At 45.9% G+C, this 25689-nt stretch overlaps 1 protein-coding gene across 2 annotated transcripts in view; it reads right to left on the bottom strand.

The window, feature by feature from the left end:
• The window catches only part of STAG1 (stromal antigen 1), a 327093-nt gene that overhangs the window by 240133 nt on the left and 61271 nt on the right, over nt 1-25689 (bottom strand). For both annotated transcript variants that reach the window (XM_053310204.1, XM_053310205.1), the window contains exon 2: nt 19033-19130. In XM_053310204.1, the coding sequence (XP_053166179.1) occupies nt 19033 (1 nt within the window). In that variant the 5' untranslated portion in view covers nt 19034-19130. The remainder of the gene's footprint in view (nt 1-19032; nt 19131-25689) is intronic.

Here is a 25689-nt window from a genome sequence, read left to right as displayed (position 1 = left end):
AATGTTCATATTCAAGTATTATCTCAAATATAATTCAGTTTTAACTTTTAAAAACTATCCATCTTCTATATAATTAATTCTCTAAGGCATACCTGTGGCTAATCCCATGCATGGCAGCTTTCGCAAGATTTCAGAGAGCTGCTGGATAGCCACAGGATTGGTGGGAGCGAGGAAATGGTGGCTGCGGCTGGCCAGAAAGTGGTGGTGGGGGGAGGAGAAGCCAGTGCCCGGCTTGTCAAAAAGCGGTGGGCAGGCCGCTAGAAACCAGCTAGAAATGGGAGTGGGGGAGGAGAAGCCAGTGCCCGGCTTGTCAAAAAGCGGTGGGCAGGCCAGCCAGCCAGTAATTGGGGGGGGGGGGAGAACGACGACAAGAAAAGCGCTGTGGGGGGCGAAGGTGGCAGCAGGTGGGTGGGCTGGCCAGAGGCGCAGATGCTCTGGGCCCAGCCCAACTAGTTATCTCTAATGTGCTCAGGATGAAAACTGTTATAATGTAAACAGTCATGCTTCTCTGTGAGTTTATGGCACCCCTTAGTAATGATCTTATCTTCATGTTTATAAAGCATGACATCCAAGAAGGGAAATTTGATGCTCTTTCATGTGGCCAGTAAATTTGATGGGTGTGTGTTTATCATTTGTATTGATCCATTCAAACAAGACATGAATTGTACAATCAGACTTTGAAATAATAAAAATGTCACGTCATTCAAATCTCAGCTCCATTTTGCCATATAAGCAGCTTTCCCCCCTCATCCTGTACATCACGGCATGCAATCTAGATAACTTTTTCCATCCAAGGAGAAAAAAGCCATCAAACTCTGGCTCAACACCATCACTTTACTTTTTCTATATCCTCTAATTTGTGTCCTGCAACAGAGAAGATTCAACTTGTCGAAATTGAAAGGAGAGCATCTATCTATCTATACTGTCTAATATAGAAATTTATCGGTGTTTTTTCTGTCAAGTAAATTAAAATTGGTAAAACAATTTTATTTCATTCTTGATCGTAATTCCTCCCAGCCTCCATTTGTACTGAATACTAATTTGACCTAGCTGTCCATCCAAATGGAACTTTTAATCATATATAATTGAGGATTTGGAAGTAATTGTTTATTTCCTTAATTATCGGGGTGGATAAAAATAAATTTCAAGAAAAATCGGTTCTTATTTAAATCACATTTTATAATTCTTAGAACAATTAATCAAACAATGAACTTAATCAAAGCTAACATGAATAAGTATCATAACTTCTAATTATGATCTACAAACATATTTGTTAGCAGTCTATGGAAATGAGAGTTCTGATCAGTCCCATTCTGCAGGTAGTGTATATGCGCACACAGAGTCATGCCCTTACCTCTTTCTCTAAAAGTGTGAAGACAAAGGTTGTCAATGAATAGAGGATTTGGGGGAAATGGAGAAGATCTGAGTAAGGAGAAGTCATCTGGACATAAAAGCAAGGAACAGGGAAGAGGAACATAAAGTGAAACAAAACATATTCATGCACTCCTGAGGAAACGTATTCCAAGTGAAAATGTCACAGCTAGGGTAATCAATTCAAGAACTATACGTTTGCTAATGAAGTGTTAAACGAAGTCATAGCAGAGAGTTGGTGGAAGTCACTCAAGCATTTGGGATTCAGAGACAACTAAAGTGGTAATCAAGCTTTTAAGAGCACTAGCCTCTTCTGCAGATGTAGAGTGAATTTGTTCATCCTTTGGACTAACTCATTCTAAATTGAGAACATTTGAGAAAGGAACAAGCAGGAAAGCCTGTCTTTCTTTTACAGACTATGAGCAAACAGGAAGACAAAAGACGACATGTTAGCTATACCACCCAATATTTTAAATTTCTTATGTTGACTTGGCTGAAATTGCCTATTTATTTTTTTAGCCCTCACCAGTTATCATGAAGACATAAACGTTATTATTGTGGGGTAAAATCGTATCCCACATTGCCAAGCATTGGAAACCATGGCCAAAAAATACACAGAACTACTTACAGCTGAAAGAGCACCCATTCTGCTTTGCTCTGTTCCAGCAGAGGCACCTGCTCTCCAAAATGCCATGCGGAGTTGTGGCGCTGTTCCCTGCATGGCATTTTGGAGATTTGACACCACAAACGAATCAGTGGTGGGGCAGGGATGAGCAGGTAAGGAGCTCCTTACCTGCTTTTAAAAGCAACTTCTCCCCATCCCAAGTCAGTTCAAATGGTGGCTCTCAAGCTGGTTTGGCACTTCCCAGGGGAGGCACTGACGACTCGGAACCGGGCCTTTTCTGTTGCTGCTCCTTGTCTATAGAATGCACTACTGGCAGATATCCGCAATTTAGGCTTGCTATCAGCCTTTAGGAGAGCCCTAAAACCTTATTTGTTTGGCCTGGCCTTCCAATGCTTGTAAAGTGTTTTTTAAAAATTATTTTAATTGGTTTTAAATGGTTTTGTTTTTGAATTGTTTTTAGCAATCTGTTTTGAATTGTGGTTTTTTTGTGTCTTTTTAAAGTTGTTGTACACTGCCCAGAGCCTCTGGATGGGACGGTTTATAAATGTAATAAATAAACAAACCAATAAATAAATAAATAAATATTATTATTACAATTTTTAAAAGTTACAATAAGCAACTTTACTGGCAACAGCCTATATTTTGCGACGATATCTATAAAAACAACAATATTGTTAATAAAATTCAGCCATCCCAGGTCCTTGGGAAGGACTCAATGTCTGGATTAAACAAACCCGTCAATAACACCTGTCTGACTGTGTAAACAACAAACAACAACATTAAGGTTATATAATACAAGAAAACACTTTTACTAGAAAAGGATTAAATAGAATCTTCCTCACTAGTGATTAAAATAATTGAATTGAGACTTCCTGAGCAACTGTTTAACTCGATGTGATTTAAATCAAATCTGCTCTGTTGAATATAGATCTTACAATGCTAATAAAGCTTCTATAATACAATTGTCATTTCAGGATTAGAACCTTCTCTTAGTTTTTCTGAGCTTTAAGCTTGCTAAAAATATTTTACTGAGTAGCTGTTCTACCTCATAATAAATACAATCCTTAACATTTGTTTTGTTTATTTATATGCTGCCCTTCCAAAAATGGGTCAGGGAGGTTTTAATATGTTACTTGCTCTACAGGTCAATTGACTCGCATGGTAATCTTACTGCATTTCTGGAATTGATAATCCACCTTCTTTTCCAGAGATTTGTGTTTTCCAGAAAACTGAGTTTTCTTCCTTATTTGCATAAAATCAAATTATCTCTTGGCAATTTTTACTATGCAATTTTTCCTGATGCACTAAATAGATTGTGATCTGATTTGGCTTTTTTTAAAAAAAGTGCAAGGAAAAAACCTTATAGCACAACTCTCCATCACCATGTTAATTTCCAGGGATCATGAGAACCCTAATCCAACATAATCAGTTCTCTTGAGAAGGGATGTATATGAAGTACACACACTATCTTGCAGGTTTTACAAGTACTTGAATAGCTCAACTGAAATATATGATACTGGGGATAGGTGAGAAATCAATTAACACATTAACATGATTTAAATATTATACCATAAAAAATTGAAAGCTTAATGTGAAAAAATATTTTTAATTTATTTCTAAATCAATAACACAGGTATTCTTCCACACATTTCCTAGAGATAATCCTAGAGATAATCACCTGAACAGCACTAGTTACAATTTATTGATTCAATTTATATACCATCCTTCCTAAAGTGGCTCAGGTAATCCATTCATTTTTACTAATGAATTTTATGCAACTATGACTGACATCTGGACTAGCACTGCATGTGCAGCAGTGCAAGTTCCCGACTCCTGCTGCCTGAACAGGTGAAAAGAACGTTCGATTTACCATGAAGGGTTCTTTTTCCCAGTATACAAAGGTCATCCTATAGAATGGGTTGTGTACCCAGCATGCTTGTTGCAGGCAGGACTGAGGTTAAACTGAGGGTAGTTTACGCCCACCAGGAGCAGCCAAAGCCCAGTTCCAGGACTGTTGTGGAGAGTCAGGCATAGACAGAGAGACAGAAAAGCCTAGGAAGGCCAATAGGTTATAAAACAGACAGAAAACCGGATCAAACAGAAGGAAAGAATCCTAAAAACTGGAACTCTCCCTGCTAGTCATTGCCACCCAAACACTGAGACCCAGCCCCCATTACACCAACTATATATACATATGAGGGAATGTCAGATGACCTCTGTAAACTTGCATGTTAAGTCCAATGTTCCTTTCCCTGCAGTGTAGTAGATCATCCTATAGAATGGGACATGCCCAAGTGGTAAAGGTTACGTGGGACAGGATGTAATTAAACCACTTGCTGAAGAACCTTGTGGCCAAGTGCCATCTGGGCTTCCTGAAAAGATGAGATTTTATAATGACAAATAAAAGGAGTAATGAAGGACCATGTAGCTGCTTTACAGATGTCCAGAAGCGGAGCATGCTGCTGAGGTGGGTGCACTGCGAGTGAAGTGGGCCATGATGCCTCATGGAACCAAAAGATTGAGGGTCTCATAGGTAAAGTCGATGCATGCCCTATGGAAACCTTGGTGCCCAGGGAAGAGGCGTGGAAGATCAGTGGCGAACTGGACTGATTCCAAAGTTCCCTGGCACCCCTGAGATAGATGCAGAGAGCTCTGTGCATGTCCGAGTGTGCCATATGTCCAGAGGCCGAGCAAGATTAGACATTCCATTAAGGAAACATCAGATGTGAGGGTGAAGGACCAAAGAATCAGCCAATCAGAGATTCAGGACAGAGGCTCGAGCAGCTGGTTATGGGTAAATCAGGAATCTCCTGTGTTCCAGTAGTATGGGGATGTGGAGATAAGCTTCCGAGGGATCCAAAGATGCCAGGAAATCTTAAGGCCAGACTGCCTCCTTGATGGTGTGCAACAATTCCATGCGCAACTTCCGCTTCCTGATGAATTTGTTGCGGTGTTTCAGGTCCAGTACAGCTCTCCAGGAACCATTTCTTTTTGGCACCAGAAACAATATAGAATATACACCTTGACATATTTCTGTCAAGAGAACAGGTTCAATGGCCTGGATCTGACTAAAATGAAGAATGGCCGGAGTCATGCGGAAATGTTTATCCGGATTCTTGGATGTTGGGAAGACTATATAATGGTTGGGAGGTGTGGCTGAGAGGTCAAGGGAGTAGCCATTAAAAACAGTGATCACCCAGCGATCCTGTGTGGTGGAGACCCAGGCTGGGACGAAGACATGTCTGCCCCCAACTGGGACCAAGCAGTTGTTTTCTACTGTCCTGCAAGAGGGAAGAGAAGAGGCATGAATTCTAGGGACCTTGGGGGTCCTCTTGTGTTGCCTCCAGAAAATTCAGCCCTGGCCTCTGAAGGTTGTGCTAGAGTTGTCCCTGTACTGACCTCTGGAGTTTCCCTGAAATTGTCTGTTGGGATAAAAGGAGATAGGGGGGTGAAAAGGCCTGAGACATTCCTTACAGCCAGAAAGCATAACCTCCTCCTTGTCCCTGGTTTCAATGGCATCAAGTGAGTTTCCAAAAAACTTGTTGCCTGTACATAAAGAGGAAGCAAGAGCAAGTTCAGACTTAGCATCTACACTCTGATTCTTAAGCCAGAGGGACCTGCGAATGGCTACCCCTGACACCATAGCCCTGGAGGCATGCTGAATCCAGTACAGGCTTGACTCTTTCCTGAGGGCCACTTCCTTTGCCATTTTGTTGATATCCTGGTGAAGCTCAGCATTCTCTGGAGGAATGTATTCCATGAGGTCCTTCGCCCAAAGGATGGATTCTCGGTCAAAAATTGAATTAGTGGATGCTGCCCTCCATGGGCCAGATGGCACTCGCACCTGCTTCAGTGGCTGATTCTCCCCTTCTAAGACCTAATCATGATACGTACCCACGAGCAGGTCCCTCTTCCACTCAAGGTTCATCAGTCCTTCAGGTCCTGGCTGTCTTCAGAAATTGGCAAGGAGCTTCTAGTATAGTACCCTGAGGCATCATTCAGCCACAGTCGCTGGCTCAGCGAAGAATGCAGGTAAGGAGATAGGTTGGGAACGGTGAAACGAAGTGACTACCTTCGGAAGAAAGGCAATGTCCGGTCGTACGATGGCCTTTTCTTTATGGAAAGTGAGGTAAGGAGGGTCAACTCTAAGAGCCCTGAGTTCACTGACCCGTCTCGCCGAGGTGATAGTCGTAAAGAAGGCCACTTTACAGGAAAGGAGATCGAGAGAAACCGTAGCCATGGGCTCGAAGGGAGCGTTCATGAGAGAAGAGAGGACCAAAGTCAGGTCCCAAGCCGGGGCCATGACCGGCGGGTCCGGGTAAAGGTGAGTGAGCCCTTTAAGGAAGCGCTTGACGGCAGGGCGTTGGAACCACGAGGGTGTGGAGGTAGGGGAGTTAGCCACTATGGCTGCCAGGTGGATCCGCAATGACGGGAATTTAAGTCCAGCCTGCTTAAGGGAAAGTAAGTAGACACAAATGTGTTGCACCGAGACAGAGTGCAGGGGAATTTCTCTGTCCCTTAAATAAGTCTGAAAACGGGTCCATTTGTGGGAGTAAGAGGAGACCATGGAGGGTTTACATGAGGCCTGGACTATTCTGAGCAGGTCCGCCGGGAGGGCGGGACTATGTGCCAGGCTGTGAGATGGAGACGCTGTAGGTTTGGATGGAGAAGACAACCATTCTGCAGGGAGAGGAGGTGCGGAATGTCCGGGAAGCGGTGGTATTGGTGGTTGGAGAGACGAAGGAGTTGGGGAAACCAGGGCCGCCTGGGCCACCATGGGGCGATGAGGATGCAATGAGGGCAGTCCTGGGAGATCTTCTGAAGGACTCGAGGAAGTAGAGGGATTGGAGGGAAGGCGTAGACGAGACGGTCCGTCCAAGGTAGGGCAAATGTGTCCCCCAAGGAATTGGGTCTGATCCCGGACCTGGAACAGTACTGGTGACATTGCACGTTCGCCTCTGACACGAAGAGGTTTATTTCTGGGAGGAACCAACGGCGGAAGAGGGAGCCGAGCGTGGGTGGATGTAGTTGCCACTCATGAGATGTTGTGTGAGTTCTGCTTAGTCTGTCCGCCGTGATATTGTCTTGTCCTTGTATGTGAACCGCTGAGGGCATGATATCGTGGTGAATACACCATAGCCATAGGTCCATGGACAGGAACAGGAGAGGGGTGGAGGACGTGCCACCCTGTCTGTTCAGGTAAGCTTTGGCGGTAGTATTGTCCGTTTGAAAGACGACGTGAGAGCCTCGTATTAGGGGAAGAAAGGCTTTCAAGGCCTTGAATATGGCCAAGAGTTCCAGATAATTGATATGATGAGAGGCTTCAGCCGGGGTCCAGATGCCGTGGATGTTGTGATTGTTGGCATGAGCACCCCAACCGTCCAAGTATGCATCCGTGGTGAGTAGAAGGGCTGGGCGGGGAGGGTGGAAGGGGGAACTGACGGCGAGGTTGGTCTTGTCCATCCACCATAGAAGGGAGTGCAGTACCCGAGGCAGAAGCGTTAGTTTGGTGGCGAGGGAGTCCTCCTGAGGGGAGAACACAGAGAGGAACCAGTGCTCATGAGGAGAGAACACGGAGAGACACCAGTGCTGGAGAGCCCTGGCCCATAGTCTGGCGTGAAGGAGGACATGGGTGGTGGCAGCCATGTGCCCTAGCAGGGATTGCACCGTACGCGCTGACTGGGTAGAGTGGCAGAGCAGGTGTGTTGATAAGTCCAGGATCGCCTGGGTTCTGCGTTGAGGGAGGAAAATTTTGGATTGCACTGAATTGAAAAGGATTCCCAGAAATTCTATGACACGTGAAGGTCTCCGTGGTGGGATTGTGGGTTGTGAACCACCATGAGCCAATCGTCGAGGTCACAAAATATCTGAATATTTTGTTGTTGCAGGGCTGCCACCACCGGGGCCATGCATTTGGTGAACACCCAGGGCGCAGATGCCAGTCCCAAAGGAAGGGCGCTAAATTGGTAAATGTTGTGTGCTATTAACCACAAAATATCCCTAAAATGCAAGGCTTCATAGTAGGCCATTAAGTTTAGAACTCCGATACCATCCTGTTATACTTTCCTATATAATACATTATTATGAAATCTGGATCTTCTCCTGACAAAAAAGCATCTTTGTGGCCTTGGCCACTAAGTTCGCACACTCAGCCTCCCAGTAGAGAACTGTACTGCTGGAATCGGTGTGAAGTAGTGTTGCCTTTAAGGGTGAAAGGGACCAGACGAACTACAGAGGGACCCATTGGGATCTCTGTGTGGAAAAGGCATAGCCTACTCTTATCCCATGTTTTGACCAAAAACATAGTCTAAGTGGGACCAAAGGGGGTAGCTCCCACAAATGGAGCAGTAATCAAAGGAAACTTAGAATTATAGTCAGCATTTCAGGTCTTAAGCCAAGATGACCTGTATACAGCCACGCCCACCACTATGGCTCAACTGTGTACAATCTAAGCTAGACTTGGCCCTAAGAGCAGCAGTCTCGGCCATTTAGTTAATGCCCTGGTGAAACCTTAGGCCGGTTGAAAGGGGCCATCTCGAACAGCGCCTTGGTGCAGAGTCAAATGCTCGAGCAAGATGGGGCTGGTCGTGCATATCTTGAGGGACGTGGCTGAAGGCATCTCGGACCTTCAATAGAAGGGAGTGTCAGCGCCTGTTGTCCTAGAGAGGTCCCTGTCCTATGAGTGTAGGAGACCAACTGAGCCCCCGGAAGGGACAACCTTAGGTGTGGCCAAAGGTTTTGAGGGGTCCCCTGGGACTGGAAATATTTCTTGGGGAGGTCACCCATCGGTTTGGCCGAGGCCGGGCGCTGCCACTCTGCACACATCACCCTGCGAAATAGAGGGGGGAATGTAACTGTGGATGTTACCGGATCAGCTGCAGGGAAAACATGTTAGTCAAGGGGCGAAGACGGCTCTGCAGTTTCCGACAGGGAGACAGCACTGATTGTGAGCTGTGCCTTAGATAGTAAAACCTTCGAGTTCTGCTGAGGAAAAAAGGTCTGGCAGAGTTAGAAAAGGGCGGCGTCACATCCCCCCCCCCCCCGATAATTCCCCTTCCTCCTTGTATGGCTCCAATGGCCCAGTAGGGTCCAGAGGCAGAGATTGCAAGGAGTGCTTTTCTGACTGATGGTCAGGTGGTAACTGGGCTGTAGGCCTCCACAGTCTTTGGGGAAGGGGAGGGTACGAGGTGATGCCTTTCAGGCTCTTCATAAATTGCTGGTATATGTATAGCTACCTGCGGGGATTCGAGCTGGCATCTTTCTGCTTGTTAATCAAGCATTTCCCTGCTGCACCACTTGAGGTGACTGGGGGGAAGGGAAAAGGGGAATGGCGCAAGTTGACCCGGTGCGAGACCGGAAGGCCGCCTTATTATTATTATTACATTTATATCTCGCTCTTCCTCCAAGGAGCCCAGAGCGGTGTACTACATACTTAAATTTCTCTTTCACAACAACCCTGTGAAGTAGGCCAGGCCGAGAGAGAAGTGACTGGCCCAGAGTCACCCAGCTAGAATCATGGCTGAATAGGGATTTGAACTTGGGTCTCCCCAGTCCTAGACCAGCACTCTAACCACTACACCACACTGGCTCCACTGGGGAGCCTGGGGCGTTAACAACTCCTGTCCCCCTGCGAGGGTGGGAGGAAGAGGAGAAAGAATCCCTGTGCCTTCTCTTGGTTTTGCATGGCAAAAAATCTGGGCATACACCAACCACGCTCATACAGAGGAAAAAAGCCCCAAGCCATGGGCTGGGTTCAGGTGAGGGTGAGAACAACCCCTCCATCGCCCATCGCTCACACTGTTGGGTGCCCGCCTGGGCTTGGGTCCCTGTCCTGGAACGACTTGGGAGTCACGCGTATCCCTGTGTGTAAGGGGTGAGGCCCCCGCAGAACTGGTAAGGGCCCTGCCAGGGGAGTAGCAAGTGGGGCTGAAGGTGGCTCAATGGAAAACTTTTATATCTTACAGCGCTCAGTCTCCCATTCAAATGCAAACCAGGGTGGACCCTGCTTAGCAAAGGGGAAGAAACTCATGCATGCTGCCACAAGACCTCCCACTGCTCCGAAAAAACTCACGCAACCATTGAGAATCCTGGGTGAGAAAAGGTCTTTACTCACAGCGGTGACTGCGTGTGGGGAGCGTGTGGGCGATCCATCATGCAGCGTGGAGGGAATGCGCGGACCAGCCGGATCCCCCTCAAACACTGAGGCCCCAATGGCCAGAAGATTAGACGCCGGGATAGTGCCCACTGGGCTCCTGTCATCTCCCTCAAAGTGAAGGCGCTTGTTTGATTCATCCTTCCACTTGGCGCCATTTGGTTGCTTTCACTTTTGATTTACAGCCGGCCGCCTGAATCAACAGGAACTCCCTTAAATGTACGTTGTGCCCTTTCAGACGCTGGAAGGACTCAATCAGGCCTGCGCCTCTATTTCTTGGCGTCCACTGCGCCTGGACCTCTTGGGGGCTTTGGCTAAGTGCTGCCTCAAGGTCCCCGTCCCCACTGTCTGAGCCACAGCTGCAGTCGAAGGGGAAGCTGAAGCAGTCATGCTGGGCTAAGACGCGGCAACAAGAACAGAGAGAACAAGTGGGCAGCTGAGAAGCCTGAGCCTCTGACGCTGAGCCCTGAAAGAGTCCTTCTGAGTTGCTGCACCGACCAGGACCCCTCCAAACAAATGCAAATACTTTAGTAAGTAGCCAATCAAGCCGAATGCAAGCTAAAAGGATTAACCTGAGTAGGAAATCTTATCTGATTGTTTGTTTGTTGGCTCCAAATAGAGGCAGCTCCCTTCCCTCCCCACCCTTGCAGACACAAAGTGGAGAGAAAGGGGGTAGGGAAATCTTAGAGAACCACCAGGCAGGCACAGTCTGAAGAGTTGTGACTCCTGTCTCCCTCAATAGCCAAGAGGCTGGTCATTAAGGAGAATAAATAAAACGAACTGAAGAAAAGGCTTAACTGCATGAGCTCTCTCCTAAAACGTCCTATCCCGAGCAAGACAGAACTGATACTGGGGTTACGATGGAGGAGGCTATGCCCACAAACAAGTCACGTGGTCCAGTTCTGTCTCGAGCATGCTCAGTTCACTACCCATCCTGAGGATCTCCTACTCAGGGGAAAAATGCTCCTTTAGAAGGGACTCCTTCCATGGTTGAGCCCATATCCTCTCACACAGAGGATACTCCTCTGGGGGGTGGGGGCCTCCTTGTAGTGGGTGATTCGATCATCAGAGGTACAGAGAGATGGGTTTGTGACCCACATGTTGACCACACGGTGACTTGCCTGCCTGGTGCGAAGGTAGCGGACATCACACAGCAACTAGACAGGCTCTTAGGCAGTGCTGGGGAGGAGACAGCTGTCGTGGTGCATGTGGGCACCAACGATGCGGGGAAATGTAGTCGGGAGGTCCTGGAAGCCAAATTTAGGATGATAGGTAGCATTTTGAAGTCCAGGACCCCCAAGGTAGCATTCTCAGAAATGCTACCTGTTCCACATACAGGTACGGTGAGAGAGGCAGAGCTGAGGAGTTTCAATGCATGAATGAGATGTTGGTGCCGGGAGGAGGGGTTTAGATTTGTTAGGCACTGGGATACATTTTGCGACAAGTAAGGCCTGTACAAAAGGGACGGGCTGCACTTGAACCAAGATGGAACCAGACTGCTGGGGAACAGCCGATGGGAGCTGGGTAGTATCCCGTTTGGCAAACGCCATCTCTTAAAGTGTGAGGGTGCAAAGGATTCAGATAAAACAGAAGGGGACAGAGCGGAACCTCATAAAGAGCAGATGGGAACCAGTGCCAGCAGGTCAAAGAGTCAAAAGAATAGCACACATCAGGTGAGAGATTCAGCGTATAGGTGCTTATAAGCCAATGCCAGAAGCCTCCAAGCCAAGATGGGTGAGCTGGAGTGCTTGGTTGATAACGCAGAAATAGATATAGTGGGCATAACAGAAACATGGTGGAACAGTGAGAACCAGTGGCACACTGTTATCCCTGGGTATAAACTCTATAGAAAGGACAGGGAGGGGCACCTTGGAGGTGGAGTAGCACTGTATGTTAAAGAAGAGGTAGAATCTAACAAGGTAGAAAACCTAGGTGGACAGGAGTCCTCCACAGAAACCTTGTGGGTGACAATACAAGGCCTGAAAGGGAACGTGCTACTGGGGACATACTATCGCCCTCCGGATCAAAACGCCGACAGTGACTGGGAGTTGCAAGAGGATGTTAGGGAAGCGTCAAGGAAGCCAAGGGCTGTAATTATGGGTGACTTCAATTACCCACACACAGATTGGGTAAATTCACAGTCAGGTCAGGACAAAGAGGTCAAATTTCTAGATACGCTAAATGACTGCACTCTAGAACAGTTGGTCTTGGAACCAACCAAAGAGAAGGCGACCTTGGACCTAATTCTGAGTGGCACCCTGGACGTGGTGCGTGATGTCAGTGTCCTTGACCCTTTAGGGAACAGTGACCATAGTGCCATCAAATATATATATATAACTTATCCCTGAAATCAGGCTCTGTACCAGAGGACTGGAGAGTAGCAAATGTAACACCGATTTTCAAAAAGGGGTCCAGGGGCGATCTGGGAAATTACAGGCCGGTTAGCCTAACGTCCGTTCCAGGCAAATTGATGGAAAGCATCCTCAAGGACAAAATTGTAAAGCACCTAGAAGAACAGGCCCTGCTGGGAGTGAGCCAGCATGGTTTCTGCAAAGGTAAATCTTGAACCTTTTGGAGGTCTTTGACAGAGTCAACAAGTGTGTGGATCAAGGTGATCCAGTTGACATAGTCTACCTGGACTTCGAAAAAGCTTTTCACAAAGTTCCTCATCAAAGACTCCTGAGGAAAGTTAGCAGTCATGGGATAAGGGACAAGTACATGTGTGGATTGCTAACTGGTTGAAAGACAGGAAACAGAGGGTAGGTATAAGTGGAGAGTTTTCACAATGGAGGGAAGAAGGAAGTGGGGTCCCCCAGGGACCTGTACTGGGACCAGTGCTTTTTAATTCATTAATAAATTATTTAGAAGCAGGGGTAAGCAGTGAGGTGGCCAAATTTGCAGATGATACCAAACTCTTCCGGGTAGTGAAATCCAAAATGGATTGTGAGCAGCTCCAAAAGGAGCTCTCCAGAGTGGGGGAATGGGTGAGAAAGTGGCAAATGCGGTTCAATGTTAGCAAGTGTAAGGTGATCCACATTGGGAAGAAAAACCCCAACTTCAAGTATACGCTGATGGAATCTGAGCTGTTGGTGAATGACCAGGAGAGAGATCTTGGGGTTGTGGTGGACAGCTCATTGAAAGTGTAGACTCAATGTGTGGCAGCTGTGAAAAAGGACAATTCCATGCTAGGGATAATTAGGAAGGGACGGAAAATAAAACGGCTAATATTATAATGCCCTTATACAAAACTATTGTGCAACCACACTTGGAGTACTGCGTACAATTCTGGTCACCACATCTTAAAAAGGACATTGTAGAACTGGAAAAGATACAGAAGAGGGCAACCAAGATGATCAGGGGCCTAGAGCACCTTTCTTATGAGGCAAGGCTACAACACCTGGGGCTTTTTTGGTTTAGAAAGAAGATGACTGCGGGGAGACATGATAGAGGTCTATAAAATCACGCATGGTGTGGAGAAAGTGGAGAGAGAGATTTTTTTTTCCCCTCTCACTCAACACTAGAACCAGGGGTCACTCCATGAAGTTGATTGCCAGGAGATCTAGGACCAACAAACAGAAGTACTGTTTCACACAACGCGTGATCAACTTATGGAACTCTCTGCTACAGGATGTGGCGACAGCCAACAACCTGGATGGCTTTAAGAGGGGTTTGGATAACTTCATGAAGGTGAGGTCTATCAATGGCTACTAGTCAGAGGGCTACAGGCCACCTCCAGCCTCAAAGGCAGGATGCCTCTGAGTACCAGTTGCGGGGGAGTAACAGCAGGAGAAAGGGCACGCCCTCAACTCCTGCCTGTGGCTTCCAGCGGCATCTGGTGGGCCACTGTGCGAAATAGGATGCTGGACTAGATGGGCCTTGGGCCTGATCGAGCAGGGCTGTTCTTATGTTCTTAAGTTTTGTTACACAATATAAAAGGTGAGAGCGACCATCAATCAACAAGTTTAACGGGTAGCACCCAAAATAGTCTTGTGCGGATGTTAATGCTGTTGTCCTAGAGTAAAGATGTAGTGCACTCTCTTCGCACAAAGACATTAACCTCTGTTCCAGATTAGTTACTGCACTTGGCACAAAGTATTATTACTATTACCCAACCTCTTGCACAAGCCTGTAGACATGCAAATAAGGAACACATCACAGAGCATCCTTTCTCTTCCACTAGCGGTAGCACAACTTTGCTGAGCATAGAACCAGAAAGAGACCTTCCTCAAACGACCCTGTAGACACTATCCAATGTTTGGTTCAGTTCTAACCAAATTTATTTATTTATTCTTAATTTTTTATATCTCCTTTCATTAAAATCTCAAGACCGTTTACAAGACATTTAAAACATAAAAAGTACAACTACACAATAAAAACTACATTAAATACAAATGTAATTAAACATTTTAAAAACATGTATAATGTTTAGCAGTCATTAGCTGTTCCACTTTAATTCTAGCTACAGTCAGCTTTAATTGATAGAGGTTTAATTTAACCACCTCTATACCATCTCCCAACTGAAGCTTGCTCACACAGGACTTATACAAATTCAGACCAACATGATTCTTACAAATAATACACAGCATCCATGAGCATAGTCAAATAAATAGGTTATATCCCAGGGGGCCATCAAGTCCTTTTAGTTCTCTATGATTTTACAAGCCCCTTTCTTTCACTATGGGACTACAGTGAACAACATACTCAACTGAGATGTTGCCTAAGTTTAATATATCACCAGCTTTTCATCAAAACTGTTCGTCTAGTTTCAATTTGCATTCAGAGGCTTACAATAATTTAGACTGAATTTTGGTTTGGTTTAGCTGCCTAACGATGCAACACAAAAAATAGGATGTGAGGGTATGTTGCATGCTCCAGAACTGAGACGCGCTGTACACCCCTTTGGCACCACTACAGAAGTGCCTAGTCTGGCTTGACCTGTGTTTGAGCAAATCCAGGAAGGATATGGTGTTTCACACTGAAACCAAAAAGCAGCCTAGGACGTCAGGCAAGCAAGGAAGCATAGCTATCGCATCTGATTCTCATAGGGATCTGCACAGGGCTCCTCAACACCCTGAAACAGACTTTCTGTATGGCTACTCTAAAGCATTCATGAGGACTGCCCCCCCCCAACCCAAAACCTGGCATCCATGCTGCTTGCCTCACCCAGGTGTTAAAACCACTCGGTCTCCTTCCCGGATTAGCCTACCTCTTAGAATCAACAAAATTCCCAAACCACAAAAGTCAACATTCCACTTGCAAGGTAAGGTTTGTATCTGTTTTGTTGCTAGAATAGCTCTATTTTGGAGTAGCACAGAAAGCACCCCTCTATGCAATTTAAACTGTGGGCTCACAGCCTCCATTTTGAATTCTTCAGTTCATGAAAGCATGAATTTTTCACCTGCCCATATTTGACCAACGCTCACAGCTGGTTGCTTGGCATGAGCAAAACAGGGGGCAATGTACCCCAAGGTCATAATAGCCAAGACTGCAAAGTTTCATCCCCAACCTCTCTCTCATTATCTCAAGAACAAACAGCCAAGCAACAAGTAGACCTAATTCAAAAAGTGCTCCTTAAGGTTAAAGAGTACTCCCATTTCACAAGAGAAATAGCTGGCAAGCACTCTCCACCACAACTCAGATAAGAAAGCAAGATTTCCCAATTCACCATTAATAGCCCATTAGTTGTCAACAACCAGAGCAGAGGCAGTCAATTAAAATTTAAAATATATATCTTTGCACCTGTATCATCATCTCCATGTCATAGATAAGCCTTAAGCCTAGCTATTCGCATTTCCATGTACACTTCCACAAGCTACTTTTGCCCAAGACTGACCAGCTCATGTAACCATGAACTTCATTGTTCTACTTGAGTTTCTGCCCCCCAGGAAGAAAGCATGACTTATCAATTGCCTCCAGACATGTTTTGGAGTGTAATTACTCCTGGCCAAGCCACATGTCAACCTCTGCTAACTTGGCAATGAGGCACCTTTTAATGGAGTGAGTCTCTTTATTCTCCCCTCTTTAGCAGGGGGAGAGTAACTGGCCCTATTCACCCCCAGCACAGTATCTCCAGTGACTGTTGCTGGTGTCTATCTTATGTTTCTTTTATATTGTGAGCCCTTTGGGGACAGGGATCCATCTTATTTGTTATTTTTCTGTGTAAACTGCCCTGAGCCATTTTTGGAAGGGCGGTATAGATATCAAATTAATATAATATATAATATATATGACCGCAGAATCGGAATCAGAATCTATATGGACCCTTACCCTGATGGTTCTCAAGGGTGTGAGTGGTAGCCATTTGCCTCTCACCCTTTTCCCTTCCTGCCTTTCTGCTTTTTCCTGCAAAGAGACCCACCGCTGCATCGACCTGCAAGTGCACCGAAAGCACTGGGGGATTAGCTTAAACTAACCTTCTCCCTCTAAGTCTCCTTGCCCCCTTTTCTCTTCCCTCTATTCCTGCCTTGAAGTACTTTCCACAACAAGCCTTAAAGTGAAAATTTGGACCCTAAGCTAAATTACCTTCAGTGAGATTCTTTGTTACCTTGCCTAACTTTTGCTTTCATGTACCCATTTTACCATTAAACAAATCTGTTGTGTTACATTTCTGCCTCCTCAGCATTTCCAAAACGCAAAACTTGCTCGAATTGATACTGTAACAGGAATGCTCCCTCCAGCCAAGCTAATTCCCCATGCTAAGCCAAAACATAGTTGAAATGTCTAGCCAAGCACTCCAGAGCAATGCTATCAACGATGTGCGCTTGAAGTACCAGCTACCTAGACTTGAGTGTCATCCCCCTCCCCCACAATCTACTTTTCACTAGAGAAAGTAGTGAAAGAAAACTCCTGCCCAGAATAAAAAGGGTACCCCTGTATGGACCCTGACTTGAAGGTCCACCCCAAGATTGCAGGCTCATAACCGACGGCCCATTCTAGTCTGATCCATGAAAGACTTTACACAAGTGCACCATTAAAAACAAATCTGTACGCAGACCACTCTCTCCCGTGTGAGAGCTATGGCTGGAGGACAACTGAGGCTTTTACCACCCATCAGGAGTAAGTTTTAGTCCAATTTTCCTAGCCAAGTATACCCACAGGGTGTCATTCCTAGTTCAGGTGACTCTAGCCACATGATACCCACATCACAGTCCCTGGCTGCTTAGTTACCCACAGCATTGGTACAATTCATTTTCCTGTCAGTGGCCCCTTGGCAACACAGGGACAGCCACCATATCAAGTCTCACTTTCAGACTCCCAGCAATCTCCCTTCATTTGCACAACTCCACCCCAGGGTTTGTTCCAAACCCAGAGAGCTGAGTTGTGTCTCACCCTTCACAGAACAAAGCTGGTTCTCTCTGCTCTTTCCTAGCTTCTCTATAGGACTTTCCTATCTCCTATTTCCTACAGGACTTTCCTATCTCTCTGCTCCACCCTCTTCTTTTGATCTCCAGATGGGTTCAATCTGCTGTCTCCACTCAACTTGCTCACATCTATCTTTCTCTCTCCTCTGTTCCTCCTCCAGTCCTCCAAACCGACTCAATCTGCTCACCTTCCCCAAACTAATTTGATTACCTCTCTCTCTTTCCTCTGCTCCCTTCCTGGATCAAGTCAATTCTCTTCATCTACACAAACTCACTCGAGACTCTTTCTCTCTGTCCTCCATTCCCTTCTCCAGTCCTCCTGACCAATTCTTATTTTTCAAAATTATATTTATAAACCACTTAACACCTAAATCTCAAGGCAGTGTACAGTGATTTGTTTCAAGGCAGCCAGAGATGGTGAAGCTCTTTAATATACCTCCACTCTTTAATATACAATGCACACTTCATGCCGTGTGGGAATACCTGCATGTTCTATCTTATCTAAGACTCACTCTATATTCAATAAAATTTGGATTTTAAGCTTATAGTTGTGACTTTCTTAGAAACTGCCTGTTTTACAACATCACCTACAAGATTCCAAAAAAGAGGCCAACAGCACCCCCTCATAAGAGATACAACTGCAGTAAATTGTATTTCACTGACAAAGACTAGCACTCAGCTCACTCTTCCATAGCTAATATGAAAAAGGCTAGGTTCCTTTACCGAATCAGCAAGAACAGGCCCAATAAAAGTTTCGTTACAGTTATGCCTTTACTACTGTCACCTTTCCAGAGTCAAATGTTAACATGCAAAATAGTATTATATAGCAGTCAAGATATACAATGTACCATATTCAGAGTTCCACATTTCTGCTCATCACCCTCATCATGGTGAAGTGTTCTATCACTCTATTTTACAGATGAGAGAAGCAACTTAAAGCTGGGGAGACGCGGGGCAAGCCTGTCCATGCAGCAGTACTGACCCCACTAGGGCACAGCTCAACTACAGAGAAGATCCTCATTTTTCCAACTCCTAAATCAAGAGAGTTGGCTGTTTTGACACCGGATGGGCTAGGTGCTTGAGTGCCTCATCCATCCAGTGCCAAGCTTTGCCTCTGGCTTTAGAGAAGGAAGCTGAGACTTGCCATTCTGGCACTGGATAGCCCAGACACCCTGAATGCCTCATCTGCTCAGGACATTGCCCCTGAACCCACATAGCGATGCAGCATGAGGCCAGGGACTAAGACTGCAACTGTATGCTTGCTTACCAGGCCCAGCTGAATACAATGGAATTTACCTGTTAATAAACATGTACAGGATTGAAGTGCAGCAGATGGTCAAGGTCCTGGTAACCATACATTTTAGCTTGGTTATCAAAGCTGTGTCAGAATTTGTGGACTCCTAATCATATCCCAAATCTTACCTGGAAAAAAATCCTTCTCCCCCAAAGTATGTTTCTGCACTGCTAACACACACACACACACACACACACACACACACACACTAAAAAAAATAACTACTCACTGTAGCACTGGTAACTCTGAAGTAATCATTTTGTAGTACACCATGAAATGTTAGTAGAACCAAAATATGTTGTTTTCCGAGCAATCTTCAAGTCCAGCCTGTAAACAAAAACAAATTCTAGTTAAAATCACAGTTGTGAAATAAAACAGCAGCTTCACACAACTGAGGGAGCTGTGGGGGGAAATCTCTCACATGGGGCTTTTCCAACCATGGCATATAGATTATTTAGTATTCTGAATGCATGCAATCAAAGCCAAGTATTTCATACCATGCTAACTTATCATATGAACATATTGGGCAGCATTCAGACCATATTAGCTATGACCAAGACTCTTTGAAATTAATACAACTTAAGTTAGTCATTACTAACTTGTATGATTGATTTCAATGTGTTTAAAGGTAAAGTAAAGTGGATGCTGTCCATTACAGTTCAGTTCATTTACAGTCTCTAACACTGGACATTGCATAGTATTTGGACTATCCCTTTTTAACCACCACATATATCACGGGTCAATATTGACTATATGTACTGTTATGAGAAATATATATTTTTCACTCATACAGGCAGCATTAATAATATTTACCTTCATAAAATCTTTACACTGAATGTATGTGCATTACATGTACACAGTAGAAAAAGATTTATACAAAATCAAAGACACATTTCAACAAAATACGTATTTCAGTATATGGGAGAACTAATCTTCACATTTTAAAGTCTGGAAAAAAGGGACATGCGACTCTTCATGCTACTTCTGCAGGCTCTTGCTAAAATCCTCAGAAGTCTAGCTTTCCAAAGTTGCCAATTCCTCAATTATTGTGATCGGAATTACAACACAACTACAACAATAAAGAATCACATTTCATTCTTTTCTGTTTATTACATCTAAATCCCTATGAAGATTTATTTCTTAGTGAAAAAGAGGGAATGAGTCAAGTGGTTTGGAGCTCAGCATGCTCATGAAAGTTACAGTTACCAGTACAGTTTACACAATAAAGTGCAGATAGATTTTGGGGTGGCAACAATGGGTCTAAGCCAGGGCTGCTCAACTTAGGCCCCCCAGCTGTTTTTGGACTACAACTCCCATAATTCCCAGCCACAGTGGCCAATAGCCAGAGATTATGGGAGTTGTAGGCCAACATCTGCAGGAGGGCCGAAGTTGAGCAGGCCTGGTCTAAGCAGAGAGGCGACTGAGGAAAGAACATAGGAAAGCTGCCATATACTGAGTGAGACCACTAATCCATCTAGCTCAGTACTGTCTACAGAGACTGGCAGCAGCTTCTCCAAAATTACAGGCAGGGATCTCTCTCAGCCCTATCTCGAGATGCCAGGGAGGGAACTTGGAACCTTCTGCATGCAAGCATGCAGATACTCTTCTCCAAGTAGCCCAGTCCCCTAAGGCAAGTAACTTTCAGTACTCACATATATTCTCCCATTCAAATGCAAATCAGGGTGAACCCTGCTTAGCAAAGGGGACAATTCATACTTGCTACCACAAGACCAGCTCTCCTCCCTAGATGGAATAAGGAAGATCTTATAAAGGCAATGAACACCCAATGAAATGAGTGCAAGAAAGAATGATTCACAAAAATGGCAGGAAGAAAAGAATGACAAATAAAGGAAACTGAGGGAAGTGACTGCAGTGGAATACAATGTCATAAAGAGAAGATCCAAGACCTTGTGAGATACGTACAGAATAGAACAGCTGTCACAAACACAGCCCTCCACTGCTCTACAATTACCATTACAGGAGCACAACACAAAAGTACAGAATAAGCAGGATGATTTAGGAGGAAGAGACACAATTCTACCTTATCCATATTAAGCTATCTCACAGAACAAAGGAAAAGCAAGACCAAGAAGAAATGCAAAGTATAATCATCAGCATGACACTGAAAACATGAAACAAATTAGTAGAAACGAATAGCAAAAATAAAAAGCAGAAGTCCAAGAAGCAGATAACTGGAGAAATACCCACAGAAGACAACGGGAGAAAATATAAACAACTAGCTGACCCGTGCGGCCGTCGCCGCCCTGCGGGGGCCGAGTGCAACCGCCGCCGCCTCGCCTCCGTGGCTGGGCCCGGCCAGTCCCGCCGCCTCGCCTCCGCGGCCCGGCCAGTCCCACCGCCTCGCTTCTGCGGCCGGGCCCGGCCAGGCCAGGCCAGGCTACCTCTCTCTCTCCTCCGGCCCCCCGTCTCCGGCGGGGCAGAGTGCGGCCGCCGCCGCCAGCAGGCCTGGCCGGCCCCAGAGTGCCGCCATCAGGCCTGCTGCCTCGCCTCCGCGGCCGGGCCCGGCCCCGCCGCCTCGCTGGGCCCCGCCGCCTTGCCCCGCCTCGCTGGGCCCGCCACCTCACTGGGCCCCGCCGCCTTGCCCCACCCCGCTGCCTTGCCCCGCCTCGCTGGGCCCCGCCACCACGGCCTGGCCCGCCGCCATCGCGCTGGGCCCGCCGGCTCGCCCCGCCTCACGGCCGGGGCCGCTGCCACCTTGCTGGGCCCACCGCCTCGCTGGGCTCCGCTGCTGCGGCCCTGGGCCCGCCGCCTTGCCTCCGCAGCTGCCCAGCAAGCGAATTCTCCTGGGTGTGCTGCCAGCCAATCAGGCGCCCCCTGCAGCCCAGCCAATCAGCTGGGCTGCCGGGACGCATTTCTCCTGGGCACACCCATGAGAATTATATATATAGATAGGAAAACCAGGAGAATGTTCAGAGAAGAATTATAATCATTCTGGTTGTGGCAATTAGCACCATTCCATTTTATGCCCACAACAGTAGTCAAATGAGTGATAAAATATCCCATGACATCAAATACACCTCTGTTTAAATGACAACTTGCAACCACATTGGTGGGGTCAATTGTGTGGGCCTTCCCTCCATGTGAGACTGACAACATGCTGACATCTTTGAATTTGTCAAGTCCTTTTGTTACCTTTCCAATAAATTTGTGATTTAAATACTTGACTAGTATTCAATATCTGACCTTTCAATTAGCCAAGTTGTAATTAGCCAACCCTATTCTGTTTAATATCTTACTTATTATGACTGATTAGAATTAGACAGTACTCCAAAAGTGTCCAGACCAGTATCTCGTGCAGGAATACTTCACAAGAGATGCCTTGCTATCCGAATTGATTGTAAATGTTATCAACACACTCCTAGTTCCTGTACTAAAGTAACTCATGACTAAAGCAGCAAGCTGCACTGACTCTCTACAGCATCATCCAGGCACAATTCAAGCTTCAGATAGGTTAGTTGGTTATTTGATTTCAAAGGCATTGGCCTTTCAAAGGCATTGACCTTTCCCCTTGCAAATATATCTCCTAAATCTGGTCACATGCAATATGAATCAGGTTACAATTACCACCAATTTACAAAACAAAAAACAAGAAACCATGTCACATGCTCAGAACACTGTACAATAATGCTCTGAAGCTTTTTTTCTAAGCTTTATAAATATTAATTACCTTCCAATCAGTAAATTTGCCTTTTAGCAAAAGAAACATTGGTCTTACTTGTGAAGGGTTCTTTTTCGCAGTGTCTGAGGTCATCCTTCATAATGGGTTGTGCGCCAATCATGCCTCAAGAAGACAAGAAATACAATTTTAGACTGATTGGTAAGATCTGGGATAGGCTGGAGGCACCCCAAACCCCCAGTTCTGGAACTGTCAAGCTAGGTATACAGATCGAGGTCTTCAAGGTTAGGTAAATATACAGTCTAGGAAAACAAATAGGAGATCAACTAACATAGAGAGAATAATTGGAATGGGTTATCAGAAAAGAAGAGATACTAAAAACCCTGCAAGTCGGCCTCCTCCTGCAACTGGCTCCTCCGTGGAACGATGCAGACATCAGCGGGTGGGCCGGATGACCTCAGACACTGTGAAAAAGAACCCTTCATAGGCAAGACCAATGTTTCTTTTTCCGCAGTTGTCCGAGGTCATCCTTCATAATGGGACATGACCAAGCAGAAAAGGAGTAAGGAGGGAAGAGCGGGCCACTTGCTGTAAAACTGTATGGCCTAAAGTCGCCTGAGCTGAATGAAAAGAGGCAATCTTGTAAAGTTTGACAAATGGGAAAGTTGAGGACCATGAAGCCGCTTGGCAAATGACCTAAAGAGGCTCATTAGCTAATGCGGCTGAGGTGCTGGCGCTATAAGTAGAGTGTGCTGTGATAGCTCTGGCTACAAGCAGACGAAGGGACTTGTAGGCTAACGATATAGTGGCACGGATCCACTTAGAAAGTGTGGTCTTGGAAACTTTATTTCCCAACAATGTAGAATGAAAACTGACGAAGAGAGAATTAGACTGTCTTAGGTGTTTGGTACACTTTAGATAGATCTGTAGGGCTGTCCGGACATTCAAGGTGTGCCAACTTTTCTCTTTTGAATGTTTGGGGGAGGGACAAAAAGAGGGAAGAACTATAGCTTGAGATCTGTGGAAGTTAAGTTTATCTTTCGGATAAACGTAGGGTCCAGACAGAGGATGAAGATATCCTGTTGAAAGCTGCAGAGTTCTTTTCAGGCCAAAAAGGGCCCTAATTCTGCAACTCTGCAAGCTGAGGTTATGGGCACTAGGAAAAGCACTTTGTAGGAAAGGTACTGAAAAAAGAGGTTCAAAAGGTTCCTAAGAGAATTCAAGACCTTACTGAGGTTCCAGAAAGGGGATCTATGTACCAGGGGAGGAGCTATGTTGTTGGCTCCCCTAAGGAATCATCTCGGGTGCGGATGCCGAAGAGTGGGTCCTTGTAGGTTGAGATCCAAGATTGGCAAAAGTGCTGATACTTGTCTATGTAAGGTGTTGGATCAGAGACCAATGTCTAGCACCTCTTGAATGAAGGAAAGTACTCCAGGAGTTCCCACTGATAACAGGGAGAAATGCTTCCTACATGCCCATCTGGAAAAGGCTGCCCAAGTGGCCTGATAAATCCAATTGGCAGACCATCTTCTTGAGACTAGTGTGGTATTTTGTACTGATGTTGGGTAATCGCAGTCTTTTAAGACGGTGCATTCAACATCCATGTGTAGGGTTGGAGCCAGTCAGGATCCGGAAGAAGTACAGAACCTTGGGACAGAAGATCCAGGCAGCAGGGAAGCAGCCACAGCTTTCGGGTAGACAGGGCGACAAGTTCTGAGAACCATGGTCGGTGGGGCCAATGAGGTGTGATGAGGATGATTCTTGTGCATTCTCGAATGAGCTTTTGAAGAGCTTTCGCTATGATGGCTGGAGATAATGCATACAGGAGACCCAGAGGCCTTGGAGCTGTCAATGCATCTGTTACTTTCACCGGGGGGGGGGGGAGAGAAGAGGCGGAATCTGGTGAAGCATCTCCAAAGCTGGTGGTTGAGCAGAGAGGCGAATAGGTCCACACTTGGAAGACCTAGCTTGGTAGTAATTTGGTTGAAGACTTCTGGTGGAGTGTCCATTCCGCCTATGGATCTTTAACTGAACCAATCCGCTGTCAGGTTTGTTACCCTGCTGAGATGTTTGGCTGAAATGTATTGTAGATGTTTCTCCGCCCACGAGAAAACAAGATTCGATTCCTTCATTAAGGAGAGGGACCTGGTTTCATCTTGATTCGAGACATGGGACTTTGCTGCTATGTTGTCCATACAAATCAGGATGTGCTGGGCCCAAATTAATGCAAGGAACTGTAACAGAGCCAACCTGATCGCTCAAAGTTTGAGCCAGTTGATATTTCTTGAAGCTTCTAGTGGTGACCAGGTCCCCTTAGGTGAACTGCTTGAGGCAGTGAGCCCCACATCCTGATAGGTTGGTACCTGTGGATATTATCTTGTCTGGAGGATGGAGGCCCTTGCCTATTGCTGGTGATACCTACCACTGGAGGGAGCTGTGGAGTTTGTTTTGTGGGATCTGCCCATGATCTGATCCTGAAAGGGAAGGCGCAACCATTGATGGGGACTAGAGTGCCAGGTGCACCCATGGGGTACATTCTAGGCAAGAGATTGTGTAGCCTAGGAGCTGAGCCAGGAGCATGAGGTCCACCGTGGAGCTGTTGAGGAGGGGGAACAACATTGCCGAGATCATCTCTCTGCGATCTGGTGGAAGGGAAACTATCCCTTAGCATGTGTTGAACATGGCCCCGAGGTGCTGAAGGGACTGAGAGGGAATGGGGTGGTTCTTCTGAAAGTGGATCACAACACTATGGTTTGGGAGTAGATAAATGGTCTTCTGTACATCGACTTGGGCCTGGAGAAGGGAGGGCGAACAGATCAGGAGGTTTTCCAGAAACAGGCGTACATGGAGGGCTTTGGTGAACATCCAGACAATCAGAGCCACCATGATTTTGGTGAAAACTTGTGGGGCAGAAGACAGCGCGAATAGCATTGCCATGTTTGCTTGCTTATTCGATTTCTATACCGCCCTTCCAAAAATGGCTCAAGGCGTTTTACACAGAGAAATAATAAATAAATAAGAAGGATCTTGGTCCCCAAAAGGCTCACAATCTAAAAGGAAACAGAAGATAAGACACCAGCAACAGTCACTGGAGGTACTGTGTTGGGGGTGGATAGGGCCAGTTACTCTCCCCCTGCTAAATAAAGAGAATCACCACCTTAAAAGGTGCCTCTTTGCCAAGTTAGCAGGGGTATTAAGGTGTAGATTGTTGACACAGAATCTGAGGTATTTGTGATGGATAGGTATGTG

This window comes from Hemicordylus capensis, chromosome 3, assembly GCF_027244095.1.
Source record: "Hemicordylus capensis ecotype Gifberg chromosome 3, rHemCap1.1.pri, whole genome shotgun sequence".
Taxonomy (NCBI): domain Eukaryota; kingdom Metazoa; phylum Chordata; class Lepidosauria; order Squamata; family Cordylidae; genus Hemicordylus; species Hemicordylus capensis.
The sequence above is the reverse complement of the archived record's forward strand: the minus strand, read 5'-3'. Positions and strand labels throughout refer to the sequence as shown.